Source organism: Solanum tuberosum, unplaced genomic scaffold (genome assembly GCF_000226075.1).
Source record: "Solanum tuberosum cultivar DM 1-3 516 R44 unplaced genomic scaffold, SolTub_3.0 scf00853, whole genome shotgun sequence".
Taxonomy (NCBI): Eukaryota; Viridiplantae; Streptophyta; class Magnoliopsida; order Solanales; family Solanaceae; genus Solanum; species Solanum tuberosum.
The window spans coordinates 15,490-31,900 of record NW_006239763.1 but is presented as its reverse complement, the minus strand read 5'-3'; the positions used below and the strand labels follow the sequence as shown (position 1 = coordinate 31,900).

Genomic DNA, 16,411 nt, shown 5'->3' with positions numbered 1-16,411 from the left:
TACATTGCAGAAACATGTACCATTTCTACTGTTAGAAAGCTACCAATTCTAACTTATGCTTACACCCTTGTAGCTAATCTAACAGAAGCTCAAAGATTGAATCTTTATCAAATTTTCTGATTTCTGAATGAATGAGTCCCCAAATCCCTCAAAATTCAGGCTGTGTCGTCCTGAGATGTCTTGAAAGGGCGATGTGAGGCAAAACAACCGACTTCCATATGATTACTTTCTGTCAATCAAAGGCCTCCTCCATATGCTAGACCAGATTAACAATACTGTACGATGAAATCAATATCAAGGAACGATTACTAGAAATGTAATCGTAGTGTTGAAGGAGTATAGTAGTCGAAGTTTCCAGCAAGCAAACAATTATCTGTACTAATATCATTGCAGCAAAAGTCGATAAACAGAATAGGGAGGAGGGATTTTTTTGGCAAAAGCAAGACTGATTAGCTCGCTTAAGGGTTGGTAGCTGAAGAATTCCAAATAGGTAAATTGGTCCGGGAATTTTTGAGCAGCTAAAGTTAAGATAGAATAGCTCATCACATTCCGAGGTTGAACAAGATAAATTGCCAATCTTAGGAGCTAATTCAAACCCCCTCCAATAAAATAAGAGCATGATTAGGGAAGACGGGGAAAAACATCAATCGTTTAGGTTTCTAAGCAGCTAAAGTTAAGATAGAATAGGTACATCCAAAGGCAAATTGCCAATCTTTTCTTTCATCTCGAGAGGAGCTAATTCAAACCCCTGCGATACAACAAGTACCCCTGATTTAGACCCTCTTAATGGGGTACGGGAAAGGATTACTAGATGATGAATCGAACTCTTACCAATAAGCTGAAAGTTCAGATAGTCAACCAACTATTTCTCTGTGATCAAGCTTATGATCATAAGGAGAACTCGATTTTTCAAACTCAATAATCAATACCATCTTCTTTATTCCTTCTAACAAGTGCAAAATACCCAAGAACAGCACAAATCACAGCGACAAGATTCCCTTCTCTAATCAAAACCCTAACAACAAACCCAGTAATCTCAGCCGTCAATTTCTTCCCCTCCATAACCAAATCCCTTCTCCCTTTACCTGCAAATGTGAGCAAAACCAAAATAGTGATCCAAGTTACAAGCGTTGCTGGAACAACGACGATCAGAGCTGCTACAATCGATAAAACCCCAAACGCAAGCCCTAATATCATAGATCCGTAGAGAGCTGAAGTGGGTGTCAATTTCATGGTGGATTCGTACCAAGAAAGTACTGAATTGAGGAAATTCCAAGAAATTGACAGTAAAATTGTGTAGACGGTGAGAAAGAGGAAGACCCATGTTCGTCTTTTGCTCATAAGGTTTTTCAAGAGAAGCATGAAGGAGGAAGAAGAGGTTGATGATGGTGGAAACAGGGGAGGTTCTTCTTGTTGTTGTTTAGTTTCAGCCATGGAGATTTGGATTTGGATTTTGCTCTTTTGTGTGGCTCTTGTTTTGTTATTTGATGTGGTTTGTGGGATACAGGCGAATAGGTAAATGACATTAATTTAACTAATATCTTGTTCTGATAGGACGATCAATAATGTTCTCATTTATAATAACATAATTTAAACCCTCAACATATTGATCGATGGTGGAGTATCTCAATTACTCGAGTAAGCCTTACTTGTCAATTTAAAAGGAGATAGATATAGACTTAACTTCTAATATTATGTTATTTTTCAAGATTTTAGTGGGTTTTTTTTTTATGATTTGGTTGTTTAAAATATTGTTACAATCGAAGAAGTTAATATAGTGTAATATCTACTAAATATACATAACAAAATAATATTGACCTTGTAAGTATAATTTTTCAATAAAGAGGATTTGGATATCCCAGCCCTAGCTCCGCCCCCATTATAAGGGAAGGTGCAGAATACTTATTTTTGATCGAAGCATATTCAAGATTTTAATTTTATAGGTTTATGAGCCATAATCTTTTAACACAAATACAAGATTATTGAGTTTTGTTGTACCATAAGTGTATATCCACCACTTACTTGTGAGAGGGACAAAAAGTAAGAGAAAATAATGGCATTTTCACTCTTTTGGGAACATTTACTTGTTAGCCTCAGTGTGTGTTGTTCATTTCTCTCGTTGTTCCCTAACTTTACACCCTGTTAGATTCCTTGCTTAGCATGCCAAAAGCAAAATATAGAAAACACAAAAGAAGAGTATGCATTAAGTTGAACACTTCTTTTATCTCTATTGAATTTGAAATACATTTTTTTCCCCGAGCATCTCAATATCAAATATAAGGATAAGTCACATAGCCCCTAGCTCGAGCAATTACTCACATATCACAAGTTTTCAGCAACAATTATCGATTTCATACAAGCCTCCACACAGGATAAACATCACACAAACTGAACAAGAACATCAACACTTAACAACCTCTAAAACACATACTACAACTAACTTCACTCGAACAACTTCCATTCCTTCTTACTGTACTTCTAGATCAACCCAGCCCAAATGGGAAGAAAAGAGTCAACCAAACTTCAGCCCCTCAGGCATTTTAGAGAAGGGAAGGGAACTTCTCACCCAAGTCAAGCGACCCCAAAGGACTAGACATGAATCACTCACTAAGAAAAGGGTGTAAATAAGACGAGCGATCAATCTACTCTAATGAAGCACTTCCTCAATCACACGATCACCAAAACAATTCACTCTAAAACACATACTATAACTCATTCCACAATTGACTCCCTAACCATACAAACTTGAAAGGCCAAAACTTCACTTGAACAATTCTAACAGAGTACTTCCTCAACCACACAATCCACGACTATCAAGAATGGAAAGAGTTCATCAAAAAAGCCCAATGATACTCATATTGGTAGGACTAGAAACCAAGCATAAAAGTGTAAAAATCTCTTCAAAATCAGGAAGGGTAAAATCAAAACTTTATTAGAATTACTACAATTTTGATGGCATCTTCTTTTGCCTCTAGCTTGAGAAGTTCAAAAAACATAAAGCTATTCCCTCTATCTCAATTTAAGCATCATTAAAGATTACAAGATTCAAAGAACATCTCAATTTAAGGCTCATTAAAGATCATACGATTCAAATAACATCTTAGAACATTACACAACTTATAATGAAGACTATTAAGATTCAAAATTTCTCACATTTTTCTTAATATAGTATATGATCTGCACAAAGAACCACGCACCAAAGACAATCAATTATAAAGCATTCAACAACTGGATTGTTTCAATTTTCATTCATCTTATCAAGATTAATAACTTACTACAATAATCCAACCTACATTTCAAAGCTAACACACTTAATAACACTGTACTATTGAAAGTTTCATTCATTGACACAAATTATCAAACACCTTCAAGGCAACCTACGTTTTCAACAATCTCGGTGAAGTTCTTGCTGCATTTGGTGTCACTGATACGCTCTTCTTCTCAGACCCCTTCTTCAATCTTCTACCTTTAGTTTTCAATTTCACCATTTTCTCAACTATAGCCTCTTTATTTTTTCCACTCCTTGTTCTCCCCATCACTATCCCATCACTCTTCTCAGCAACTTTATCAAAATCAACATCCAATTTCCTCGCTAGACCCCTTTTTTCTACTCTCCCCTCAACCCCCATTTCTTCATTTTCATCATCAGATTCATCAACCAATTGCATTTTCCTCTTCAAATTCAATGGAGCAGGAGGAGGAGATGGACTTACATGAACCACCGGGGACGACAACGAACCCTTTTTCACCGACTTCTTCTTCTCACCCACCGATTTCTTCTCGATCTTCTCACACTCAGCTCTGAGTTTCTTGATGTTACCTTCGATCCGTCCCTGAAGACGGAGGCGTTTGAAGCTCAAACCCCCCATTGACCAATGAGCTTCCTCAGCCCATGACAAAAACGGATCCAAAACAGATACTGGTGGATCGACCCGTTCTCCATTTGGGTTTTCGTAAAACCGCGGCCTTGGTAAGCTGCTGCCGTAGAACTTTCCGGGACCTAATGCTACCACCATGATAACCCAAAAATTAACAAAAAATTGAGAGATTGTGAGTGAAGAAACTGAGATTTAGATGAAAATGGATTGGGTGGCGCAAGATTTATATATAGTGCTTCACTGTGAGCTGCAATGGAGGGAAAATATTTAGCGGGAACGTTTGCCGCCAAATATCTACCGCCCTGTTGTGAATTTTGAGTTGAAATTTTTGCGCCAAATTTTAGGCAAGGGAGAATATTAAATTTGGATATTTGCACAAATGACCTCTTATGTGGTTGCGGCCCTCTTTTAAGCGATCGCGAAACATAATTTACAACATCGATATGAGTTTCAATGGTATTGAATCACCCTTGAGCCCCTCGAGTTCTAATTCAAACCGTACCAACAAGTCTTATAGTACTGATGAATCTCAAATTATTATTTAACCTATAAACGCTTAAAAAGATGGATTGAGTTCTTAAATTTGTGTTTTAAGCCTTCAGAAATAAGATCACGTTAAAGAACCTTCCAAAGCTCTTCGAAATCTCATATTTCTTCTAGAAAATCTCCTAATTGTTTTAGAGCAACTAGAAAGTCTCAACCCGAACCATTTGATGAAGTTCAAAAACATAATTGGGCTAATGTTCTCAAGTTCCAAATGATCATGTATTCATGGGCCGGAAATTGAACATTGCTCCTATAAGCCCATCTATGTCATGGTCCACGATAAATATCTAACTATAATAAACTATCTAAAACTAATTAGGCTAATGTTAATCTAATGTTGATTTGACTAATTACGTAATAATAGAAAATTGAATTACAAGATGAAATAGGAGCAACTTGTTTTTATGGTCACTAATTTGAAACTCAATCATGTGATTGTATTGCTTAATCATGCTCAATTTATTAGAGCAGTTCAATAGTCAAGAGGTTACAATTTGAATCGTAATATTACGCGTTTAAATTTGAAATAATCCAGGCTTATTAACCTAATTTAGTCTTTCTTCTTCCTCTATATAAGTTTGTGAAAACACACTGTTGCAAAAGATTAAAAAACAAGAATAATATACATTTTACAGATGAAACTGATGCACCAAAAATTACTGTAAAATGTATATTTTTTTTCTAATTAGAAGAATTTTTTTAAGATTAAAGTTAAAATGAAGATATATGAGTGTATATAAATTGCAAGTATGATACAATACTAACTTAAATCCAATAAAATATTGCAAAATCGAACTCATACACACCACGAATTATAATTTATATTAGTAGAAAATGGAGATGCTTATAAGTTACAAGTTCACGTGATCCCAAATCTTAGACCTATAGAGATCATCCAATATGACATCAACTCTTAGTTTTAGAAGGCTTAATTTGGAACTATTTAATTTAATCGATAGAAAAGAAACACAATGACATTTAATTAATATTCACAAAATACATAGTTATTTCCGTGGGAAGGAAAAATCGCATCCATTGATCTAGTCGAAAAACCTCCTCTAGGTGACTACTCAACTACCTTATCTTCTTGTCTGCCTTCGATTTTCTATGATCAATTCCATAATCATTCCCAAATCCATCTATTTGAGGGTCAAAATCATGTATACATATTAAGAAATCCATCAAATATTTGACTATAAATTCAATTATTATTATTAACTTGAAATATAATCTGCAGAAGCTCATGAACTTCACATCATGTATTCACCACCTCTGCTTATTTAGCGAGATCATTTTGGATAGTACATGTAACAAAATGACCTCTTTACTCTTACACAACGTAAATTTCATAAACGGACGACACAGTACCAGACTCATCTGAACCCAATATAAACACACAACTTTAAAAACACACAACAACTTGTATACTAAAAACCTTAAAGCTTGAACTCACAAAGCTTAGATCCTGAATTCGCTTCTGATTTCTCATATAGCCATTCAGTTAATAGTTATTATCTCAAAAAATCACCGTTCTTCTGAGATAATAGCTTTTAGTTGAACGACCATCTGAGATATCAACTCCTTGTTTTACAGAGCTTGGTTCTCTATTTTTCCAAATAATTTGAGAAATGATAGTGCAGCATCTCTTGCCTTTTCTGGTGTAGGAATTGTAGGTGCAATTGGCTCATATTCTGCTTTCCATTCTGCTACACATTGCTCATTGCTCACAGGAATGAAAGAGAAGGTAACTCTGTATGGATTATACATTTTCTTCAAATCACCATCAGTGACTTGATATGTCACTGACCTCCCCTCTTCCACCTTCTCTATCTTTTCTATTGATTGCTTGACATAGTTGCTTAATGCTGCATAAAATATTTGTGTTATATGCGCAATGACGGAGCCAGAATCATTATCATAGGGTTCAAAATATAAAGAGGTAAATAGACAAAGAAATCGAAGGGATTCAACATGTACGATTGATGCTTGACAAAGTTGCTCAATGTTGCATAAAATATTTGTGTTACAAAAGGTGCAGTGGCAGAATCAAAATTATTACTAATGGGGTTCGATATATATAAAGAGGTAACTCTATATACATAAATAAATAATTTCAACCTTATACATATAGTGTAATTTTTTGATGATCCTATTTCACCCTTATAGTGTAATTTTTTGATGACCCTGATTTCACCCTTATAGGAGCAAATCTACATTGTTACTTACGAGTTCACGTCAACCTAATAATTTTTGGCCTAGACTTTATACATATATATAAATATGATTTACCCTATTTTTGTGGTATAGTTTTAACTTGATCACGAGGTTACTGTAGAAACTATTGATAAACTTTAAATCTTGAATTCGCCTCTTAAAAAAATAAAAATAAACACACTTAAAATTATTAAATCAAAATCAAACAAACAAATTAACATTAAAAAAATAAAATAAACACACTTAAAATCTATATTAAATCAAAATCAAACAAACAAATTGAAATTAAGAGTAACAGTTTATCCTGGATTAACCTAGAAGACTAGGTAAATAATCAAGACTTTCACAATTATTTACACCAAATCAAATAATTTATTTGTTGCCGTTGGTACAAATTAAAGTAAGATTACCTATTTCTCAAACCAACCATGATTACTTGTAAAAAAAAAAATCATATGCAAACACGTCTTTCATTCAGTACTTCGGACAAACACAAAAACAAATTCAGAATTTCAAGATTATAGGTTCCTATAACGACCTCAAGTTAATACTACAATAATCACTGAATTTACAATCAAATATTTAATAGATTCTTTAATATATATGTAAGATGTGAACAAAAATTACCAGATTCACGTAAATCTATAATCAGACTTCTAAATCCGTCTTTGTACAAACACCAGATGCAAGTAAGTGATTCAAGCAAATCTATAATTAAATCCGCCTTTGTACAAACACCAGATGTAAGTAAATTTTTTATCGTAAATCGGGTTTTATTAAAGACTTACCAGGACCAAGCTGGAAACATCTGAGACTGCCAGGCTCTCCTTTTCCTTTAATATATTCAGCTTTAGCAAGCATTTGTGGATTAATTCTGCTAATTGTATCATTATCCCTATACATTTCCCATGCATTTTCTGCAGAGATGTTAAGCAAAATTTCACCTTTCATTCCTCTCATCTCTCTTTCTTTTATCTCTATCCAACTTATCTTTCTCTTTCTTTGTGTCAAGTTCTATCAATATATAGATAAGATATAATATAATATAATATAAAAAGATAATGATCAAAAATGTATCTGAAGTATCACTTTATCGAGTGTTTGTGTTTTTTATCTGAATTATCATCAACTATTTATCATCAAAATACATCTTGAAACTGACTACATCATGTATTTGAATACAATCGTCGAAAGGAGTGTGCATGTGACAACTTAATTTGCCCATAAAATTTCATCACATGGTAGCCGGCTCATTAATTTCAAGGCGTGTTTTGATAACTAGTTGATGATCATTCAAGTTGAAAAGGACACTTGATAGTTTATATTGGAAATTCGAAGAAAAAAAATGATACTTCGAGTGTGTTGTTTTTTATCATTGTCTCTTAATTTAATTTATAAAAATTCCAATTAATTTCTTTAAATAACCACATGGAGTGCCATTTACCAACAACTTTTGGCAAGAATCTTCACATTTAGTGTCCACCATGTTTGTCCTTTGATAAGCACCAGATGCTAAATCTTCTAAATATTATAATTTAATACGCATCTATATATTTGTAAAAATGATGCATCGAATAGACACAATGTGATCAGGTCCTTTGAAAAACCTAACATATAACGGGAGCTTTAATGTATCGATAAGTTTCCAACTAGGTGCATAGGGCAACCATCCTAGTATGGAGCCCTCAATCAATGTAATTATATACATAAAACAGGAGTATTTTGCTTTCATTTAACATGATCCCCTTTTTTTTTCCAGCAACTATAAAGAATGTCTCAAAATATTCCCTTAAGAATTTATTCTCCAATAACAAGTTGCTTTTCTACAGCTTTAGCAGCAATATAAATCATATATAGTTAAAGTTTTTATATTATAAGATAATTTACACAATTCAATAATACTAAAGAATATGGTCATACACCCCTCTGGTGGAGCTAAACTTTTATATTAATAGTGTTCTCTTACCTTCCTGAGCATGAGCAAGATCACGTCCTTCATTACGAGCTTATACACATGTTATGGGGTTAAAAATATCCAAATATATATCGTCAGCATAGGTTTCCACGCGTAGCCAAATGGCCCAAATAAGACTACTTCTTTTCACGGTGAACAGCGAAGATTAAATCAAAGGACAAGAATGAGAGAAGATGTTAAATCTTAAAAAAGAGGTATTCATCAATTCTCCTACGTTACAATGTTGAAAACATTTTGCCTTACAACAAATAAAACTTCAGAAGTAAGACATGGCAAATCTACAATACACAGCATGATAGTGCTGTATACATCATCGTCAACTGCCTAATTATATGACCCTTATTCAGCAAATAGATAGTATTCGAGTCAAATTGCACTTACACTATTTTCAAATTTCCCATGACCCTACATGAAAACATGATTAGAAAGGTTTGGGATAATGACCTAACCCGACCATCCTCTTTGAGGACCACCTGAAGAATGTCCATTCAGCCTATCGAGCACAGTATTGAAATCAACTGTCTGACCACTCTCCTCGAGCCTTTGGATAACATTAACCACATGATCACCCCTGTAGCCCATGCTTGCCAGCTTCTCAATTAATTCATTGTAAGGATGAGTGCGCATCAATTGAGGTGGACGAACCATATGATTGGGGCTTGGGGAGGACTGTGCGTTCTGGGGAGGGAAGCTGGAGGGAGGATAACCACTTTGTGGGAAATTTGGTGGTTGTGATGGATGTCCCCTTGGGCCTTCACCGTCGTACATCAAATATGCATTTCCTGCAGAAAGAGATGGATGAGGCCCACTAGTTGCATACCCATCCCCTGGAGCACCAAACGAAGGCTTGAGATGCTGGGTTGGAGGCTGTGACTGAAGTGGCCTACCAGACCTGTCATACCCATAGGGTATTGCTTCTGGACGGCATGCAACTGATTGAGGGATCGCAGAATATGACATTTGCATTGGCATGCTATTGGGGACCGGTTCAGGAGAAGGATTCGGTTGATTGGGTGGATAAGAGGGATAAACAGCAGGTGATGAGGGTCTACCTTGCTGTTGCACAGTTGGAAGCTGATGCTGTTGAACCTGTTGGGATGCTTGAATCTGCTGCGGTACCTGTTGCGTCCATTGCTGCTGCTGATATTGGGGCATTGACTGGATTTGTGGGGTCTGATTCCCCGGAGGTGCTGCTGGCTGGGGTGGTAACCTAGAAAGATCTTGCATTTGAGAAGTTCGATACTGGGGGTCAGATGAAAGATATTGACCTTGGGACAAGTGAGTTGGAGCTGGTGGATTTGACATCTGCACTGGGGGTAAATAGTAACCTTGTGACTGCGTCATACTTTGAGATGGAATTGGTTGTGGAGGTGCCTGTTGTGGCTGCTCGACGGGTTGGTTAGTAAGAGGAGCTCGGGGTGCTACTTGATGGGGTAGAGCAAGTGCCAGTTCTTGTCCATTCACATCAGTTGAGTTGTCACCTTTATTGGAATCAGACACGGGTTGAGCATTTCTGTCCTCATTCTGCTGAGAATTGTTCGCTGAAGCTGGTTCTTTCTGCGCAAACTGAAGCTTAGCCAGCTCCTTCTGAGTTTCAGCAAGTTCTTGCTTATCTCTCAGAATCTGTACAGATCTGTGGACCTGCAGGAATAACAAACAGCAAAGAAATTAGTCATCGAAAAGCTATTAAAGTAGGAAAAACTGTGAAGGCATAATCCTAGAGAGCAACTTAACATTGGACAAGAATGAATTCATACTTATTGACTAGGAGCATTAGTAGGCTAGAACGTCAATAGGTGTATTGGAAATTCAGACACAAATAAACAGAGAGATGTGTGTTTTTGCAGAGAAAGATGGACGTAAACTATGCCAGTGAATCCTTATGATTGGCGTCTCTACAATAATGTGCTGTTAGTTCTTTTTTATTTCCCATCCGGTGTTTGGTACCCACATTGGAGCCCGACTAACTCCGGATTCGCGCCGAGAAGTCCCATATTGGGGGGTAAAGTGCTTCCTAACAAACGCAACTCCGTACCATGGGGGACTCGAACCCGAGACCTCTGTTAAGAATGAAGAAGTACTTACTACTCCACCACAACCCTTGTTGGCGTGGTGTTAGTTCTAATCACACGCGGACTCCTTCTTAAAATAGGGTCTAACTTGATCTGATGATGTAAACTTTGCCAATTGTCCATATGTAACTAGAAAATAGAGTAGAAAATTCTCTAAGACCAGATAACCTGTTAGCATTGAAAACTTCTCAAGTCTACTAAGCCATATAAAATTCTCCAGTCACAGAAAAATACGTTCCACGAATATTAGAACAGACATGAAGCCGTACATTGCATGTAAAAAACCCAGAACTTGAGAATGAGGAAGTGATAAGTCTCTAACGTCATCAGTTCTGAGAGAGAAATCTTTGAATGGATTTTAACTTTTAGCTAAAACTTTGTCAAACATAATAGATAATCAAAAAGTCTTATCACATTATAACTTAACTTACTAGGACTATCCTACTTTATAGGGCTAGGGATGGTGAGAGTATAAAAGGCATATCATCTTTATGAAAAAGGAGGAGGAACTTACAAGAATAGGATTATGCATGTTATATATACCATGTTACTAGGACTATCCTACTTTATAGGGTTGGGATGGTGAGAGTATAAGCAGCATATCATCTTTATGAAAAAGGAGGAGGAACACACAACATTATATACCATGTGAAACATAATATGTAAGCAATGCAATACAACCCATAATTTCAAAGCAGACTTTCTTTTAGCACATACCTCCGATAAGAGAATAACATTTAACTTGTGTAAGGGGTATATCTAAAAACACAGCATTTAGCTGCTAGACAGAACCTTTAAATGCATGCCATGCAAGGAAATCAGTGAACGAACCTCTTGAACATGCTTCTCAAGAGCCTTCAGTTTCAAATCTGCCTCGCCATGATCTCGAACTAAATCAGACCGCATTTCCCCAATGGACTTGTCAAGGTTGTAACAGTACAGTTCCAGCTGCGACAAGCGTGAACTGATACCCTCTAGAAATCTCATGAGATTGTCCGTATATTTTTTCATGGTCTTCTCAACAGTACATATCATGTCTTGATTGAAGGAAGATTCCTCTGGAGGGCTATACGTCGAAGTGGGAAACATTGATGACCTCGTCATTCTGTTTTTGTGGAACTCCTACTCAATACAAGAGCATAATTGAGTAAGAAGTCAAATAGAAGTTGATTAGGTAAGATTGAATGTAATGAAAAAGAAAGAAAAAGTCTTCCTACAAAGATCTAAAAAGCACTGTGGTAAGATTCTTCTTTTTTGATGAAGTAAGTTGTTTCATTACCGGCATCAAGAAGACGCAAAGAGGACAAAAGTAGATATGCTAGCTCCATTACATGATAAAAGTTAAGACCCGGGAACCAGCCACAAAATAAAAAATTCTAGAGAAGTTAACATGACTATGGATAGTCTAGCATGGTAAGATTCTTAATCAGAAAACCAATTCTACCTCTTGTCTGTGACCCCTGAAAGAGCTGCTAATCTGTTATAATTACTATCAATGAGCTACATCAAAACAATGACTCCAAACATTTTCCAAAAGGTTTACACCAAATCTAGAATCCAGATGCAAAGCCAGAGCTATTGAGATTTTAGGATACTGTGTGAAACATGATTTCCTTATTGTTCTACATGCAGATGGACTTTAGCTAACCTGTTTTTGCGGTCTCATGTCTTCGGATTATTCATTTACAAAAAGAGAGGCAGATATAAAGAGACAAAGAAGAGAAGGTATAGGAGAGTTCAAGGATCTCCGTCATCATTAGTTTTAGGTTACAACAATGATTCATAACTCCTATTAGTAGCTCAAAATGAGTGAAGATAGACTAATATCTTACGTCCCTCACCCCTCTAAAATTGAACTACATAGTTAAACACCACAGTAATTTATGTACAGCCAAGTGAACCAACTCTTTAACCTTTGATCACTTTGAAAATCCACACTTAGAATGTTAAACAGACTGCATCAGGATAATTATCATATAGGTCAAAAAATTGGTCAGTGCAACTGCTAAAACATAGTAAACCATTGGTGGACTACTAGATATCTAGCAAATGCAGAGCTAAGATTTTGAGTTTATGAGTAATGAATTCTAAAAAAAAACAACTTTACTGAGTTCTTCATAAAATAACTATACATATTAAGTGATTTTTTAAAAGCTACTGAAGGCTAGCAGCAACCCAGTCGAGGTGTGAGCAAGCTGACCGGACACCACAAATCAACAATTTTCAGCAATACCCATCTGTAAATTCTCAAGCTTTACCTCATAACTTCCAAAACCCCTACTGGGTATCAATCAAAACAACACACAACACTTCCACTCTACAATAATTTACTCATATGACTACCTGAACTTTCCACCACCTTATTGTTAAGAGTTCGATTCCTCATATTGTAATCCCTCTCCGATTAAATTAAAAAAAACAAAAACACATAGTTACCTTAGCAGAATTGGTAGCAATCGCAGGATCAGAGTGGGTTCCATTAGAGGCATCTTGATGTGGATAATCTTCATAAGAACAGAGAATATCATCAGACCCAAAATCAAAACCCTTCGAACCCGAAGAATTACTCGGCCTGCCAGACGATCCAGATGCCATACTTCACGGATCACAAAAAAAAAAAACACTAGGGTTTCACTACACTGATCAAACAGTCAAAGAAAAAAAAATCGCCTAGGTTTTGTATTATAGAGAGAGAGAGAGAAACTGAAGAAAAGGATTATGTTTTGTTTATATATATAGAAAGAGAGAAGTAATTGGGAATTGTGGTTTGCTTGAGCAAGACTCGTAGTTGTACATTTCTTTATGTGTATTAATTTTTGGACAAGTGCGTTACGTTTAAATTGATAGAAGAAAAGCATGAGTTTTTCATAAATATTAGATTGAATGTTTGGGGGTAGAATATCATGGATCGATCAAACTTTGTAGAGTTGAATAATTTAAATTTAGTCAAGTGGGAATAATAATGTGTAATGAGACAAAATAACTTTGTTGCTAATTCATCACTTAATTGTTACATTTAACATAAATATATCATTTAATTTGAAATCAATTTATATTTATGTCTTCTAATTTTTAATGTGTTAAATAAGTAGACAATGTTTTACATGGCATAATATATTTAAGATGTCTTGGAATTGAGTCCCTTCGATATGAAGTTGCGTTTGTTAGAAAACGTTTTATCCTTTAATGTGAGACTTTTTAATGTAAATTTGAATTTGATCACCGAATGAAAAATCAAAAGAATTGTGTCTTGCCAACAAATATTATATTTCATTGCAAAGGAATTAGGCTCATTAGTCATTATAATTTATACCCATGTATCCTTTTTAAAGCTATCTTTTTGATCACCACTTATTTCCATTTTTTTACGATTTTTTAGTTTATGAATTGAAATATTTTTTAAAAATAAATTTTATAATACAAACTACTACTACAAATTTTTGGGCCTCAGACAAATAGCAAATTATTTAGTTGATTGGACCTTGAGCCTCCCCATAGCTTATTGCACATTTTACATGATTTTTATACCTTCAGTGGTTCGGATTTAAATCGAAACAACAGACATAATCTAATATTTAAGTTGAAAATCTATTGAGAACATTTTTTCTACTTTATAAAAATAGACGTAAAATATGCATATCATCTTCTCTAGACAAAAAGAAAAAATGTTGTTCAATTTGAGCTTGTGTGACATCCTTTCTAATTTCTACTTAACAAGATTTCGAAATGTTCGGAATTTTTTTTTTTATAATATTATCATCTACTACTTTCATAACTTTTTAGGTATTCAAACTGATTTAATTATTCAAATGCCAAACTTTTATATGATATTTTATTTGTAAAAATAACTTTAATTATTACTTGAGCTTTTTTTTCTCCAACTACCATTAATATATGTTATACAAAAGTCAAATAAACGTATTTATTTATTTTTCCAACCGACAGCTTTTCTTTAAACGTGAAAATCATGGGTATTAGAATGATGGATTAGCTGATATGTCGCCTTCATTTTTTTGTTTTTCAAAGTCATTTTTTTTATTATTATCCATTCATTTTTTATATTTGTATTAAAATCTTATTAAATCAAATTTGAATCACGAGGTTCATTCAATGAGTAAGTTATTATGATGACTATATGTAGAACAAATAAATAATGGAGTTACATTGTTCTTTTTTGTTTTGGTTTCCCACCCGGTGTTCGAAACCCACATTGGAGCTCCGACTAAATCTGGATCGTGCTCTACAGGGCTCATTCGGGGGTGGCGCTCCCAACAAAATTTTCTCCATACCCATGGCTCGAACCCGAGACCTCTGGTTAAGGGTGAAGCACTCCCACCAATGCATTGTTCTTAAGTGACTCTACAACCACCCAAAGAATCTAACGGAGCAAATCTACTATTTGATTTGATGTTTCTGAATTCGCATCTATCTCAAATTAAAAAATAAAAAGAGACAGAATAAAGACCTATATGGTGATAGTGACAAAGTTGTCATTTTCTGCCACTAGACCAAACAACATACTCCCTCCGTTTCACAAAAAATGACCTGGTTTGACTTGGCACAGAGTTTAAGTAAATAAAGAAGACTTTTGAATCTTGTGGTCCTAAATTAAAGTTATGTCAAATGTACAAAATTGCCCTTAATCTTGTGGTCTTAAACATGTCACGTGGAAAGCAAAAAGTAAAATGTTACCAAAAAAGGAAAGAGATCATTCTTTTTTAAACTGACTAAAAAGGAAAGGAGGTCATTCTTTGTGAAACCGGGGGAGTACTTTGTTAGTGGTTCCTAAGTCATATTCCTTATATATTTATCGATTTTATGTAAAAATTACTGAATTCCCGAGAACCCCTCAAATGACCTAAAGTTGTCCCTCGGAATACCATCCCTACTCATGTCAATAGGATTTTCAGGATTTAAACTCAAAATCTTTTACTAAAGAGAAAGGAACATTACTCATCACATTGCAATCCTTGTTGATAATTAATTTGGATTTTATTTATTTTCCAAGTCCTTCAATCTAGATTTTTGAAATTATTTTTCAGTATAAGGAGCAAAGTACATCAGGAAAAATGTGCCCAAGAATTATAAGTTTACTACAAATACAAATGAATATTTATTTGTAATAATGTTTAAAAATATTGAGAGAGTTTTGAAGGTGAAAACCTTTTTATTATATCTAAAAACTTAAAAATAAATGATGACTTTATTATGCAAAGGAAAAAAGCTAAATAAAAACACTATGTTGAGAGTGGGATTTGAACCCACGCCCTTTCGGACCAGAACCTTAATCTGGCGCCTTAGACCAACTCGGCCATCTCAACAATTGATATTATAGAACTATTAAAATTTTAATAAAACTCTTTTCGATGTGCATGATATTGTTATAAGGTTTTGTCTACATGGAATTGCAAAGTTATCTTTGTTCGAGAGTGTCATTTAACATGTTCATTAAAAAATTACATTGAGTAGTTAGGTGAAATTTTTTATTCTATTTTATGTATAGACTTCTTCATGTACAATTACTTCTTATAATTTGACTTTGCATAGTAAAAATCTTGACTCCTTTGTTTAGAATATTTATTGAAAAGCAATTATATTATAGAAAGGAATAAAGAATATAAGTATATAATTAATAAGATCGATCAAATTATATACATTATTGGTGTAAGAAATTTATACATCATCAGGTCATCTTATCTGCTTTAGCAAATAGTTTAATTTATCTT

At 34.7% G+C, this 16,411-nt stretch overlaps 4 protein-coding genes and 1 non-coding gene across 5 annotated transcripts; all 5 read right to left on the bottom strand.

Moving 5' to 3' along the window:
• Positions 1–915: 915 nt before the first annotated feature.
• Positions 916–1,434, bottom strand: LOC107059130 (uncharacterized). Its single transcript, XM_015305560.1, has one exon. It carries the CDS (start codon positions 1,432–1,434, stop codon positions 916–918), a length of 519 nt encoding a protein of 172 aa, XP_015161046.1.
• A 1,776-nt stretch (positions 1,435–3,210) lies between these two features.
• LOC102589549 (uncharacterized) lies at positions 3,211–4,196 on the bottom strand. The gene has a single exon (XM_006367582.2). The coding sequence runs from the start codon at positions 4,014–4,016 to the stop codon at positions 3,378–3,380; it is 639 nt and encodes a 212-aa protein (XP_006367644.1). The 5' UTR covers positions 4,017–4,196; the 3' UTR covers positions 3,211–3,377.
• Positions 4,197–5,593: 1,397 nt separating this feature from the next.
• LOC102589222 (uncharacterized) lies at positions 5,594–7,644 on the bottom strand. The gene is made up of 2 exons (XM_006367581.2): positions 7,427–7,644; positions 5,594–6,289 (listed from the first exon to the last, which is right to left on the bottom strand). Exons 1-2 carry the CDS (start codon positions 7,596–7,598, stop codon positions 6,012–6,014), a joined length of 450 nt encoding a protein of 149 aa, XP_006367643.1. The 5' UTR covers positions 7,599–7,644; the 3' UTR covers positions 5,594–6,011.
• Positions 7,645–8,780: 1,136 nt separating this feature from the next.
• Positions 8,781–13,381, bottom strand: LOC102588898 (mediator of RNA polymerase II transcription subunit 15-like). The gene is made up of 3 exons (XM_006367580.2): positions 13,122–13,381; positions 11,517–11,807; positions 8,781–10,254 (listed from the first exon to the last, which is right to left on the bottom strand). The coding sequence occupies exons 1-3, from the start codon at positions 13,278–13,280 to the stop codon at positions 9,058–9,060; spliced, it is 1,647 nt and encodes a 548-aa protein (XP_006367642.1). The 5' UTR covers positions 13,281–13,381; the 3' UTR covers positions 8,781–9,057.
• Positions 13,382–15,925: 2,544 nt separating this feature from the next.
• TRNAL-AAG (transfer RNA leucine (anticodon AAG)) lies at positions 15,926–16,006 on the bottom strand. The gene has a single exon. It is a non-coding gene; the product is annotated as a tRNA-Leu (tRNA).
• Between the last annotated feature and the right edge of the window lie 405 nt (positions 16,007–16,411).